Below are 15,074 nucleotides of genomic sequence, written 5' to 3' on the forward strand. Positions count from 1 at the left end.
CATTTACGATCGATCCGGCGCCGCGAGTAGCGCACATACGCCTGTTATAGTGGTGGATGGCGGCCGATCGGGGTCCAGCAAAGCTTACACTAGTCACAACAATATGGCGATCCCGCCGCGGTCTTCACTCTTCAGCCTCCGAAGCTCTTCCAGTGGCTCTGACCGCGCTCAAGGTCCCATTCCCCCTTAATCGCCTTCCTTTTCGAGATCTTTCACTTGGTTCACTTCCAATCGAAGAGACGGCGATCTCTGACGCATACTTGCGTACTGACGTGCGTCTGTACGTGCGCGATCGCAGAAGACGGCATTCCAGCGTACCAATACAAGACCCGTGTGCGTAGTGCACAGTATATACTGACCCAAAAGTAACAAATGTCATGCAACCAACACCTGTCCAACACGAATCCAAGTAGATTGGCATCGATAGCTCTTTCTCTAAGCTAGCTCTTTCGGTCTTTTCAAAGGCAAAATTTTGCCTTGATCTGTCTGACGTGGGTAGTTCACTTTATTTATGTTACTGCCAACAATTTTTTCTTAATATTCCTTTGAGATAATATCGAAGTGTCTGTCCATTTGAATTTACTCAAACATTACAGTAAGCCGACGAAAAATTAAAAAAATACAATGAATGTTTAAGATAGATAAATTTTATGATTTTATGCCTCTTTGAGAGAGTATTGAAAGATAAAAAAAAATAAAACCCTTAACATGTCACTGCACATTCCAGATTTTCATCGCAATCTGATATGGAATGGTTTGGAAGATTCGTTTGTCTACACTGCAATTATGGGGCTTAAAAATATGCAAACGAAAAGTACATTCCATAATTTCATTCGAATTGTGCATTAACGACTGGCTTCTTAAGGAGATCGACCTTTCCCAGGCAATCCGACGCCCGTTTCAATTTGCGATTGCAAAGGGCGATGATTAGTCTTGAGTCTTGACTGGTCTTGACCTCCTGAGGAAAGCTTTCGACATCAAATCAATTAGTAGATATTGATACTGAATACTTTCTATTAAATGTTAATGCGCACAAATTGCAGACAACATTTTATCAAGCTAATCTCGAGGCTTATAGAAAATTATTCGCTATTCAGAACTCAGTGGAACATTCGCAGATAGGCATATTTAAAAAAATACGCTCGGATTATACGATCGAACACCGAATAACGGATTATTAACATTTGAATAAGATATTCAGAAGATCTTAGAACGTCAGACACTACAAAGTTTCATTTTGAATCATGCTAAAATTTATATTCTTGTTATATAAATGATATATAAATTTACATATTATAAATGAAATTTTATTCTCAACGTTTTTTACGAAATTGGTAAATGATATTCTTGAAACGTTTCATTTTGACTTAAATCTGCATCACACAGGAAAACCAGGTCACGTTTTGTCACGTTCGTGCCGAAAGAATCGCATTCGATCTGACTCGCAAAGTACGCTTAATGCATCCGATCGAACGAGCTGCATTCCATCGCGCCAACTCGAACGGTGCATGCAGTAAAACCGCCTAAAGATGACTCGCCCCGTTTCAAGATCGACCGGTATCAACGAATTTAACAAAGTACGGCCTTTGAACAAGAGATTACGATGGAAATGGAAACTAGTTATGAATTATATGTTACGCGCGTTTATTAGAAATAGATATCACATCCTAGATCAGATCCCACGTTTATGAATCATCGCACATGAACGTTTGAACAAAATCGGTACAGAAGAGACAGTTATTGTTATTCGTACAGCGAGATCGATTGAGAGGAGGACAGGTTCGTAGAGTCGGACGTGGTTGAAAGGATCTACTATATGTCCACGTAGACATATCGGATTCAAGATCCAAGATCCAAGATCCAAGAGACGACATTCCGTTGCGGCAACCCGGAAGCGTTACGCGTGCACCAACGTCAATATAATTAGTTACGATGCGTCATACTTAAGATGCAGATCGATCTACGAAGCTGACGAACGAGCGGATTACTTCCACGCCGAGAGAACTTTAATCGTTCGTTCCGATAATGTATAAATAAACGTGAAATTACATCTTCTTTTCGTGGTATATATATATCTCGTATTAATGATCGTTTGTATAACATCCAGTTTACACGCCGCTTTATGTAAGTAGCATGAACCGTGAAACGTTTGCATAGTATTTATGCTCCATAGCTATGGAATTGCAGTTATCGCGACAACGATTTACCGTGAAATTATCGGACGAAGTTACCTCGAACGACGAAGAAATTAACCTTTCGAGTTTTCTATTCTTTTTATTGCTTTTTCCATTTTACTACCTTATTTTACACGTCCATCTTAACGAAATATACACTTTGAAAATATACCGTCGCAGTTATTTGAAAGTGCAGCCGCGACTTGGCTTGTCGCTGATCCAACGGTAACATACGTTTGCGAGTCAAGTCAAGGTGTTAAAACACAAATCCAGGAAACGAGCACAAAGCCCATCAAGGTCCGACGTCGGCACTTTAAAGCGCGGCGCGGCTTTGCTGAGCAATCAGCATTTAATTTTTATCCTGTTGTGACCTGCGTCGCTGAACAAATGCCACAACGTTATAGAAGCAGGTTTTCTTTCATTCCTTTAAAATAAAACGATAAAAATCACGATCACCCGATCTTATCACAGTCGGGAACGTAGACATTCGTAAAAAAATGTCATAATAAACAATCTTTAATAAACAATCACATATCAGTGATTAATTGGAAATCTAATATGTTCGAACAATTATCAGATAACTAATAGATATAATAATATCAGATAATCCCCTACTAGACTGTGATATGTATTACCGAAATAGATACGTTCCCGCCTGCCATTGAACTGTACCGATCGTGTCGATGGACAACTTTAAACCGTTATACGAGAATGAGTAGACCTTGACGAGCGTAAATCCAATATTATTATCGTCACGTTCGTCATTGTTCAGGATGTTGGTCCATCTCGCACGGCATGCAAATATTTTCTGAATAGCGGTAAGTTCTTCGTGTCATGTGTTTACAAATAATGGGAAAATGCAGTGTCTGGCGTTAAATGTCTATTGAATGGATTGAAAGCCTTTCGACATCAACTATGATATTTACATTCGTTTTATGGAAATCTTGATTTTGCAAAGAGAGCAAGACTTCCGCTTTTCGCTTCGCAAAACGCTTAATGAATTCTAACTGATATTACATTACGTTGCATCATGTTTAATGTATTAAAAATAAAAACCAATACATTGTAATATGACGGTGATATTACAATACGGTCAACAAATTTTTTTTTTATATTTGTGCCCATTAAATGATACACGCTGTTTTTCATAAAATTTTCAAGCCTATTAACTTATAATATAAATCTGACGAGTCAAACTTCCGCATCGGATCACATCACTTCGTTCATATCGCATGCAATGGTTCGTATCGCTCGAATGGTCAACAAGAAATATAACCGAGCATATAGCGACGAACTTTCATAAAATACGTTTTAGCTATAGCTTCTCTTTCAAGTTTTACGACAAACCGAAACATACGTTCTTCGAGTGAAAGAAATTCGAGCCTACAAAGATCAGCTAACTCCTTTTTAACCACTCAATTCCCATGCCTTATGGCAAAATGATCGGCAGTGATGCTCAAACGAGCAAAAGGTCTTTTATGATCTATACTAAACCGCCCACATTTTGTACGAGGTGTCACGATAAAAAAAATGTCTTCTAGTTTCCTTTTTCATAAATTTGTTCCGTATTCTGCAGAGTAAAAAAGATTAAAAGATTCAGAACACAAGTTTACAAGATATGACAAAATAAAATGATTTTTTCTAAACCGGAAAGGCAACGCGGAAATGCCATAGTCAGCTGGATAACAAAAGAGTCTCAAAGTAAAAACATAATCTATCTTTTAGCAATTTGACTCGTATTGTGCGCACGGGACTCCCCGTGGTTCGCAAAACGATTTATCACCGTTTGGTCTTCAGCTTCAAAATATAATCACAACAGAGAAAAGACTTTTGTTCGATAGAAATCATTCGTGGCGGGCATATTCCTAAATCGTTTCGACTTATCTTAACCGTGTCAAGAATTCGATAAATAGATCGCTATGTCGTCGTGTGATATATGTAATATATCTACGTGACAAAGACATTTACATTTTTCTCTAAGAAATTATTAAATTATATATTCTCAAGATTATGCTTGGCAAAAATAGAATTAAGTTAACAAGTTCATAATCATAACGATAATGTTTTTGTAATATTATATTATGTTTACATTCCGATGTTATTTCGTGTAGTATCATTCAAAACACATAAATAAATATTATAGGATCATTAATGAATGGTCGAATGGCGAGGCTGATTCAAGAAGTACGAGATATTTTCAACGAATCAATGAATCATATGTCGGCGTATAATGGGCTAACACAAAAGTGTCGCGTCGAGCAACTTGCCTCAAGATGAAATTTCGGAGAAAGCGACAGCGTCTGAAACATCGTATCGCACAAACAGTTATATTCCAGTATCAGCTGTTGTATTAATTAACGAAATTCCATTTTTCACAATCTTGCCGAATTTATGGGAACAATTTACACATGTGCGCGCATTTGTGGTGTGCTATCGAGTTATCTCGAAGGTAACCTATCGGGAGTAAAGGCACCTCTCCTCGAGACCGGTAAGGAAGCGTCGTCCCGAGCTCGATGGAAAGGGATGGTCGGCGCGCGTCTCGAGCAAAGGCAGAAGGCGTTCGCCAGTCTCTCGTCGACTCTCAAGTCAAAACGTTCCGAGAATTTTCCCGCGTGTGCTCCGCCTCGCGTATTAGGTGTAGTTATCATAATTCGCCTATGTTCGAATTACGCATTTTTCGCAAATTCTGAAATTGTTTAAGTGTCCTTTTTCCTTAATTCGGTATATTTCCTCTTACGAGGAAGGTATATTTCCTTCAAGGTATATTCCCTCGTCTCGAATTCTAAAATTCAAAATTTTGCATAATTTTTCAATGGACTTTCAGACTGATGTCGATATACTGCTACATATGTATAACACATTTTAGAACGAATTGGAGCATAAGCGAATTTGTCATTTGAAAAGCGTAACGGAAACTTTCGTGCTGCTCGGTCCTCATTTGTATGAATCGAAAATATATTCTTCGTGCTCAGTGTAGCGTGCATCCATTTTTTTTCTATGGTTCACCTAAAAGTAATCGTTTACAGTGTTCCGTTTTCAAGCGCGAACATGTGCTCCCGTAACGGAGTGCGAAACATATAATCAATTTGCAAAGTTAGAAGACTATAGCAGTACAATAAGCCGTAGAGAAACTCGACCACGTAGCGAGAGGAAAATATTTGTTTCTCGGAACGGTAAGATATTTATGAAAATTTGTCAATTCAATTTAATTTTAAACTATTAACGCTACTGCAAACTGATACCTAAGTTCTCTTCTCTCATTATTTTGCAAACAATACTTGATCGGTTAGACGAAGGAAAGCAAATCGATGCGGAAAAGTTTGGCTAAGCGTATCTCCTGTCGTGGTGTACACAAGAAAATCGTTCTAATGCCGAAGGAAGGCCGATTTTACGGTGCTAATCGAACCAGGTTGATTCGCGAAGCGTCTCGACTTCAAACGTTCATTAGACCGTAGAGCGATGAGGTAACAATTGGTGAATCGTTAAAAAACGAGGCACGATCTCAGTTAATGTCAGCGGTAAATTAGACTGTCTTAAATGGACTAAACATGTCGTTTCCATGCAGATTTCAAAACCGAATTTTAAATTGCAATTCGCTGCAACCAGGTGCAAGTAGTAGTTTCTTATGAATTTCGTGATCAAATCGCAATCAACTCTTGATTTAATCGCGTATAATAACGTAATCGCCGTTCATTCAAATAAAAACCTGTGACAGAAGAGTGCACATCTAACATGCGCGAAATAAACGTATTAAATTAAAATTGATTTACGAAATTCCAATTGTACATAGTCTTATGAAATCTATAATATTTCATGTCGAGTAATAACAACGTCAACGTATTTGATGGCACAATATCGATTGCAGTAACAATAAATTTAAAGAACGGAAAAATTGAAACAAATTTAACAGAATATGAAATATTAGATATCCTGGTGTTGCATCGTAATTTCCCATCATAGATAAAAAAAAATTCCCTCCCGGATCGAGCATATATCTCGGTTTAGAGAATCTAAAAAAAACTTTGGAGGGTGAAGAAAATATCTTTCTCTTTATAATTATCTCTATAATCGTTTAAACGTTAAATGCTATTATGATTGATGGAAACAAACGTTAGTTTCTCATTGAAATCTCATAGCATCGCGTTAGAATATTTTCACACTGTTGTATTCAACTTAAGATGAAATAGAATGAAATTTATACCCGACGTCGACCTCGAAGACTCACTTTCACTGGTCGCCACCCACAGAAAAATGCAGCAGCTGTTACGCATACGCTGTGATATTTTCTGAACTTCAAGGGTAAAACACTCTAAGGGCTCCATAAGAGGCAGCTGCAGGCATCGCGGATGGACTACACCTGCCTGAAAGTATTTGTCGATGTGTCCAGTTTTTCTTTCAGAGATCACGTTTAGGCTTATTGTTGTAAGTTCAAATAGGACCGCAAAATATATCGTCATATAAAATCATTCTGAAAATGGGACATTCTGCTGGACTTTTATTATTCCTATTTAAAGACTTTCTTTATATGAACGATATAGATCCCATATAATATCTGTATGTTCGAAATGAGAGAAAAACGATATGTTCATTAAGATACATAGAGAATAATGTTATATATCTCGATATTTTCCATAAATGTCAAAATTATATAGATAATTGTTTTTACTTAAATTATATTTAATTATTTGAAGTAAACATTTCTTTCTTACAATATTGCGTCCGAATTTTTCGAGCGACAGCCGGCAAGGGCGCGCATACGTCACTCACGGCGGAAAAGAGATAAAAGATTAAAGAGACGACGGGTCTCGCTCATCAGAAAGCACAATTAGCTCATTCATCGTCCGCGTCTCTAGTGTCAGCGTACGCGAGCGTACGTATTAAACGTGTGCACGGCCGACAATCGTGCAGCTCGTACGAGCCAGGGTTGGTTTATCGGTGCAGGCGCCAAGTAGTCAGTCACTGTGACTCGCAAGATACATTCTGTTAGCCATGCCGCGGCGTTCAAGAGAGTTTATTATTACACTAACAGCGCGCCTTATACATCGCGTGCATCGAGATACACGTGTAGGTATTCGCGACGGCGGAAGATCGCCGCATAGAAGAGACCGCGGCTCTTCTTATAAGATACATCGTTTGCGGTTTCTGTACTTAGCTAAAATAAACACATGACAAAATAAAAGAAGTGAAGTAATTTGGAAAATGTACTTCGTACATTGACACCACAGTGTTCCTCTTTCGAAATGTCATGCTGCTAAAAATAGGATATCTCGAGCAGGCAATAAAACGTCGTTTCTATCTCGACAATTTCGTCGCGGTTATTTTTATTTGAGATCATTTTTAGGGTCTAAAAAGGGCGAGTAGCCCGCGGCATTGCGGCATCCAAAACCGGCCTGGACGCGATCACCGAAAGCAAACTTCATTGCTCCGTGCAGGCGTAGGTATGCGAGAGGCTTGATCACAGCCGCGGGGCTAAATTCCCGAATGCAACACGTAATTCACTAGGTCGAGGTCGTTACTTAATCGAAATCGATGCACCTTTCGATTCGTTATAACGCTTCTAAAATAAAGTGAGACACGATATAAATTGGAATGCGATTCAGAAATAATTTATTGCTCTGTGTGTGATATCCCCCAAAACAAATACGTAATACGAAAATATATCAGTTAGAGAAACTCTTTTTAAAAAAATAAACACTGCGACAAAGAATATCTAATATCAGAAGAATACTTAAAATTATTATTAGGATAAAAATTAGTGAATTCTGTTTATGTATTGAAAAAAATTTCTGATTGAAAATAGACGAAAGATTTGTGATCATATTATTAAAATTCTAGTCAAGATAACTAAATGTACAATTATGATAACCAGAATTTTTATTGATATGATCAGAATCTTTTGATTTATTCATTTTCATTTTATAATTTAATTTTTAATTTTTCTCAATGTAATTTTTTAAATAAAAATATTACTCTTACGACTTCGATAAGAAGTACATCTACTAGTTAGTCAATTAAATATTAAGTTTCCAACTGCGTAAGAAATTATTCGAACCTATAAAAAATCTTAATATGAAACTTGACGATGAGAGCATAGTTTCGTTTGCGAAGAAATTAAAAGCTCCGATAAGAGGTAAAGTAAGTGTTCTTTTACTATGTGCAACGTATCTTCCCACCTTACCAATACATTGCGAACACGAGAATGGATACGCCTATTATTGCTCGCGAGATTAGAACAATTTATAGTATCGCCTAAGAATACCGACCCACGCGGTAAATACCGTACTTCCGGTCGAGCATGTCGATTTCATTTGTGGTTACTCGCCATTTCAAATTTCAAAGTCAAATTATGATAAAGAGAACGTAGAAAAAAAAGATCAGACAATCCTTCACAATTAATTACTAAATTCCTGGGAAAAAAACTAAGCATTTCTATTGAAAATAATGTTCTGAGAAAAAATTATCAGCGACAAACGGACGACGTTAATGAATTCACAATATTCTTGGAATTCGTGTGCATAATCCACGGATGACTGTAGGTCTAAATGCGTTTCCCGATAAACTCTCCTGCTCACCAACGCTACCGCTTAGCCAAGTACATTAAACGCATTTATTCCTACCGATATACGTCGCGATCATGACCCGCGTACCGATTGTTTCTTTCTCTTGCCTCCTCTCTATTCGCCACAATACTGTTTTCAGGCTGTGGCAGGCCTCAATTTGCCGTAATTATTATGTTTATCTTCCTCATTCACTTAAGTCCGCACACCAACTTCGACGATCCGGTCCTTCGTGTTCGTTGTTCGGCGCGACAACACCGAAACGTCGGTGTGAACGGCAGGTATCGTGTCTTCTTTTATATATGATTTACAACATAGATATTGACACTTTTTTTACTTATTTTTAATAGAATTAAAGTTCTCTGCCCACTGCTTATAATGCCCACTGTAATCATGAGAGATTTATGGTTTCTACATAAAAAGTGGAGAACATAGAAGACGAAGCCTCCTTTTTAAAAGAATGCTATATGAAATGGACAACCGAGTTGTTCGTAATTATTCACTGCAGTAATAAGCAAGAGAATTCAAGATTCAATTAGGCTATGAGTGAAACGTTCATCTATGATGAACTCTCTCTCTCTCTCTCTCTCTCTCTCTCTCTCTCTCTCTCTATATACGTGCGTAATCCGCTGCATTCGCGTTCGCGAGCGTGATATACGTGGCTGGATTGCCACGCGCCAATCATTACATCCTGGAAGGGGTGGGTCTACCACCGATCTACTGTGTCAAATCCAATTTGCGTGATCCTTTCCCTCGGAAACGACACGAAATCCTCGTCACGCCCGGCAATTTGTGTAGAGCTCGGCTCGGGCGGCGTGCCGACTGCACTTTCGACGAGCGTGAGAAGCGAGTGTCGGAATGTTGCACCTACGAGGAAAATAACACGACTTAGCGCGCTTCTCGATCACCGGCTAGACACGGCGTGTACAGAACGCGCATTAACCGTTCTATAAAATCCACCTCGAGCGTTACAACTTTATCCGATCGGTCTGAAAATATTTCTTCCCCCGGCTTTGCGCGATCTCGCGATGCAACGCGATGCAACGCGATGCAGAACGATGCTCGTACAACGTCCGGTTCCTTACGTGTGCCACGTAGCCACGCGCCGATCATTACGCTCGCGAGAAGGCGGTAACTACCACCGATCCAGTTTGTCAAACGCAATTTGCGTGATCCTTCCCCGCCGCGGAAACGACACGGAATTGACTTGGTAACACGCCCGATAATTTACGGTTTTTGTACCAGATACCAGACCTTGTGGCGCGTGCGATAATGAAAGCAATATTATATACGGCTGATCTCCTTTTTCTAAAGGAGAATAGATTTTTAATGGGATTGGGCGATGTAATTTGAAATAGAGCTTTCAAGGACAGGAGAAATCGTCTTTCGCTATGTCTCATCGTTTGATACTCGATCTTTTGTAAAGGTGGATGTTTAGATTGAATCGAATTGTATGCAGTGCCTCGTACATTTTTCGAAGTGAAAAAAAAGTTAAGGACTTTTCTTGGTACGACTGGCCCTTGTCTTCTCGGTACCACGTTAGTGCATTCACCACATCGGTCCGGTTGAATAGTAGAGTTAGCACGAACGGATTGTTTCTGCGGCCGAGCGAAGGCCTTTAGGAAAGTGTAAAGAGCGTCTAAAGCGAGAAAGAGAGAACAAGAAGGGCAAGAGGAGAAAGAGAGAAGGAGTGACAAAGTAACTCTGGCGAGCCGGATGAGACGTAAGGAAGAGAGAAAGAACGAGGATGGAGCGAAAGATGAGCGTGGGGAGAAGAAAGGAGGAAAAGGTTAGCAAGGAGAGGAGATGGGGGATGGGAGATGGTAGAGGAGAGAAGGCGATTCAAGGAGTTAAGAAGAAGAAGAAGAAGAAGAAGAAGAAGAAGAAGTTAAGATGGTCCAGCGCAGGCAGCATCACCACCGCAGCCGGAGGTGATGACCTGCTCAAGGCCACCCGCTCCCAACCTCTTGGACCGAAGAGGGGAATCACTTTTCTTATTTTTCGTTCGCTCCCTTTTCTCTCTTTCGGCTCCTTACAGTTCTCGATCTCTCTTGCTCTTTCTACTTCCTTCCTTCTGCCTTTCTCTCTCTCTCTCTCCCCCCCCTCTTTCTCTCTCTCTCTCTCTCTCTTTTTCACTCGTTTGGTTTCCGTGCATCTGCCCTTCTTGGGCTCGCTGAACTTTGCACGGATCTTTCTCTCTTTCTTTCTGTATCTATCTCGCCTTTCCCTTCCTATCATTCTTCTTATATTATTTCTGAATCTGTTTGATAACTCGAAAAATAATTGACTGTTGCGAAAAATATTATGACGTATAAAATAATTCAAAAATCGTACGCTCTTAACTCTTTTCAACTTGAAATCAATTACACCTAAGTGGATATTAAATAAAAGGTCATTGTATATTACAGATTTCACTAATTTTCTATTTTTGAATATTTTTCACACAAATTATTCATTAAATAACTAGTAACCAATGGTTATACACTATTCTTTAAATTCATTGGGATATCCACAAAGACGATTTACGTAAAAATCACAATGCGTTCACGTGAACAGAAGAAAAATCAAGATAATACAAGAAGTCGTAAAATAACTAAAGTCGTGCGACTAAACCGCTTGCCGACGCGAGTGTTCACCAGCCAAGAATGCAGTCGACACAATGTAAAAAAAGTCAAGTCCTTTATTCCCTAACCGTTCAATTCGATCAGCCGCTTTTCGCAAATACGATCATCCGAACACGAAATATGCATGGGCGAATTAAATCTTACAGAAGAAAATTTCAGATAAAATAAAGTTTTCTATGTTAACCATAATAAAATTTATTAATACGAAATTATTATTTTAGAAATGAAGAATATCGTGTCAGTAAAATTTTTCATCAGTGTGTTAAATAAAAAAACATTTCGGGACTTTATAGGGACTTCGCACTTTGATGCACATGCATGTATTCGGTGTATCTGGTATTTAATAAGCGCGAGTCAACTGGAGTCAACGGTGCAGCTGTGCCGACGGCAAACTATTACCTCGATTCATTATCAGTGACCTCTTTGTATACGTTTCTTTCATAGGACTCCTCCATGAGACCGTCACGCCGCGTTAACTTTTCTTAATTGAAATGTCATCCATAGAGTGATTTCGCTAACCGCATAATTGCTAACGCGTATATAAAAACATACATATTTTATATAAGTATCACACGCGTGATTTAAAGATATGAATTATTGTTCATTTCAATCTGATTCTTTTTCTTTACTTGTCGCCTTCGGGCAATCGTTACTTTCGCTATTTCGACAAAATGACAGTGATTTCTCGTACGATCGTAGTTACGGCTGGTGAACAGAGTTATACCTTTTCCCGCACAGACATGCTATGCTTAAAGGTTGATACGGTAATGGTTACACACCACGTACAATAAATAAAAGTACGTGCGCACATTTGTTGCAGCGCGAGATGACGAAGCAGACCGCGTGAGCAAGATTGCAGAATACACGGAGGAGGAAAGCAAGAACCCGAACAAAGGTAGAGAAATAGAAATTGTTGTTAAAGATCTACGAAATATCCATACTTCTCTTTCATAGATCTAAATATCTCAAAACAGGCTTAAATGATAAAAGCGTTCAATTTTTTGCACAATAGGCGAACAATGTAGAGCCGCAAAAACTTGTCTGAGATCAGCATATTACTTTCCCGAACGATCTTATCGCGAAAACATTAAGGTATGACTCGACGATTTCGACAATACTATTGCGTTCACGTGCAGTGGGCCGTAAATTGTATTCATCGTCGGGTAATGATAATTCCGGGTTACAGCGTCGTGTCAAACTCCTTCGCAAAATGAAACGAAAATGTCAGGCGGACATAGGACGTACTCAGTCAGTGTACCGGATCGGCCGGATTGATAACAATAGTATTAAGTCGCGTGAATACCTTACAGTTTACGCCAATCTCTCGTCCTTCGGCTTGGTGAAAGTCTGCAAGAATTCGCCCTCGATCGTGTTGCGAACTTCACATTGAGATCCTCCTGACATGTCACGATTTCGTTCGAAACTAGTAACGCTGAGTAACAAACATCTCACGTTGTCTTGTAAAATAGCAACGAGCAGTGCCGATCGTGCTATTACTCGCCCGAATATCGAAGTCACGATTCTTAATCGAAATAGAAAGAAATTCCTTAAAAACTATAATTTACAATCTAATCGAGTAATCACCAAAGTTATCCCAAAGTTATTAAGATATTTAAATGCTAACTGCTTTTACAAGAAAGTAAAAATTAAGAATACATAACGCGTGCATCAATGGAAGAGAAATCGAAATGCGACAGGAAATTGAGGCATCTTAATCATTTAATATCGAGAGTATACAGGGCATATACGAGTCAAATATAACGAAATATTTTAAAACATAAACTCAGACGAAAAGTATGTATAATATAATATTCTATAATTGATTAAAATTCATGTATATATATATATATATATATATATATATATATATATATATTACATGTTTCGGTCTCACAATTGAGCTCTCTTCAAATATGCATACATGATGTTACATTGGTTGAGGTCAATCAAAGATATAGACAAAATTATACACATAGTGATGATTTTAAATTAAGAGTCCTTCTTGTAAAATCCTATTTAATCATCTAATTTTTTTCGGATGTAAACTTAAAGCCATTTATTAGTACAGACTCGCTAAACTGTGAATATAATAATAACGAATGCCTTTCTCATCTTTTATCTTTGCACGCAGATATGTATCCTCGCAGTTTCGTCTCGGACACGGTAGTTCCGCGAGTATATGCAACGTACGGTCGCTATCAGTCTTTTTCCATTTTTCCGTAAAAAATTAATTGGATAGGATTCTCGCGGAGTGATTCGCTTCCTACTCGTTTTACAGCCCGCTCCCACGAAGGCACGAGCGAAGTCGGCGATGGTAAGCGTCATCGGCCTCTCGAAGCACGTACATCGGGCCGCCGCGTTTAATGCCAATGTTTCCGCATTCTGGAATCTTATTTCTGAACGAGGAATATTCGCTGTCTAGCCGGTGCAGTGGCAAAAATGTGCTGCCGACTGCTCACGCCGTGTCAAATCCTCTCTCGGAAAACCACGCGCGAACATCAGCCAGACACCGCGCCGCGCCATGTCGAGATTTTATGGTCTGCATATACTCAACTGCATAGTACGTAGTACGCTAGGTAGTTCAAGATTTGTTCGAGAGAATTGCTGATTTTATCGTAGATATCGTTGATAGAATTAATCGTTGTTGCGAGACGCGACACTTCCGCGATGTAAAATTTTATTTCTGCCTACAAAACGTCGATCGGGCCGACACTTAACGGCGGAAATATCATGTTGAACTTGGTTGAATCTTTTACTATTATATTAGAAATTGGAGATTTCACTTATATGGATTCTGGATTCAATGGAAAAAGGACATTCCTGAAATTCCGATCGATTTCTCGTGCTTTCGATAAGAGGTTGCTTTCGTTTGAGCGTGTTGAGCAACGGCATTTCGGCCGTCCGTTCTTACAAAATGTGAGAATTAATCCGCGGCGTGCAGGGCGTTAAATGAATTTCTCGCGATGACACTTCTCACTTCCGCGCGAGAGTGTGTCAAAAGTTAAATGTGATAAATGGATATTATGGCCGTGTCGGCACGAATCTGCGTCTTATTCAAGGATCCAACTATTCGCGACAGCGTACGATATCACAATGTATCATGGAAAAGATAGAAAGGTAGAAAGGTGATGTAATATGTGAATTAGAATGTGAGATTACCGAGTAAAATATTGGATTTTGCAACACATTTGAATCAACCATATCGGTTATCCCTTTATTCGAGTTCATCGTTCGAACGACACGGCGGTTCGGCATGGATTGTTATCTGCACGTTATTACGCTGAACGCTATCGAACATTTCTTCTCGTGTAACTTTGTGAACGGTTGTTGAGCACGAAGAAATGTGCGCGCGTGTGTACAAAAAATGAAATTGTAAAAACCAGAATGTTACGCGGAATAGTCATGAATTGCTGAGTTGTTATTAATACGAATAATCTTTACAAGACAACGATCAGATAAGTATTACGTGACGAAATGTAAGTAGCAAGGAATACGAAGTCGCTTCTAAATCTCTGCAACTCAAGATAAACTTTTTAATGTTCAATGTATTAAGTTGCTTTATCCAGTCTAAGCCACGAAAAGAGACTCTTTTGAAAATGATAAATTAAGTGATATATAAATTTGGTAAAATATACAATGTTATAATACAATCCGTGATATTTATTTTTCTATCATTCAAATGTGCTTCTTCAAAAGTGACATAATTAAAAAGATTAAAA

General features: G+C 38.8%; 1 protein-coding gene across 3 annotated transcripts in view; it reads left to right on the forward strand.

The window, feature by feature from the left end:
• Positions 1-15,074, forward strand: part of bbg (PDZ domain-containing protein big bang) — a 44,458-nt gene that overhangs the window by 16,055 nt on the left and 13,329 nt on the right. For 2 of the 3 annotated variants that reach the window (XM_087412965.1, XM_087412957.1), the window contains exon 6: positions 12,176-12,250. The exons of the other annotated variant lie outside the window; for it this stretch is intronic. In XM_087412965.1, the coding sequence (XP_087269091.1) occupies positions 12,176-12,250 (75 nt within the window). The remainder of the gene's footprint in view (positions 1-12,175; positions 12,251-15,074) is intronic. 3 annotated transcript variants of the gene reach the window in all.

This window comes from Acromyrmex echinatior, chromosome 1 (assembly GCF_024713525.1).
Source record: "Acromyrmex echinatior isolate Ae372 chromosome 1, ASM2471352v2, whole genome shotgun sequence".
Taxonomy (NCBI): Eukaryota; Metazoa; Arthropoda; class Insecta; order Hymenoptera; family Formicidae; genus Acromyrmex; species Acromyrmex echinatior.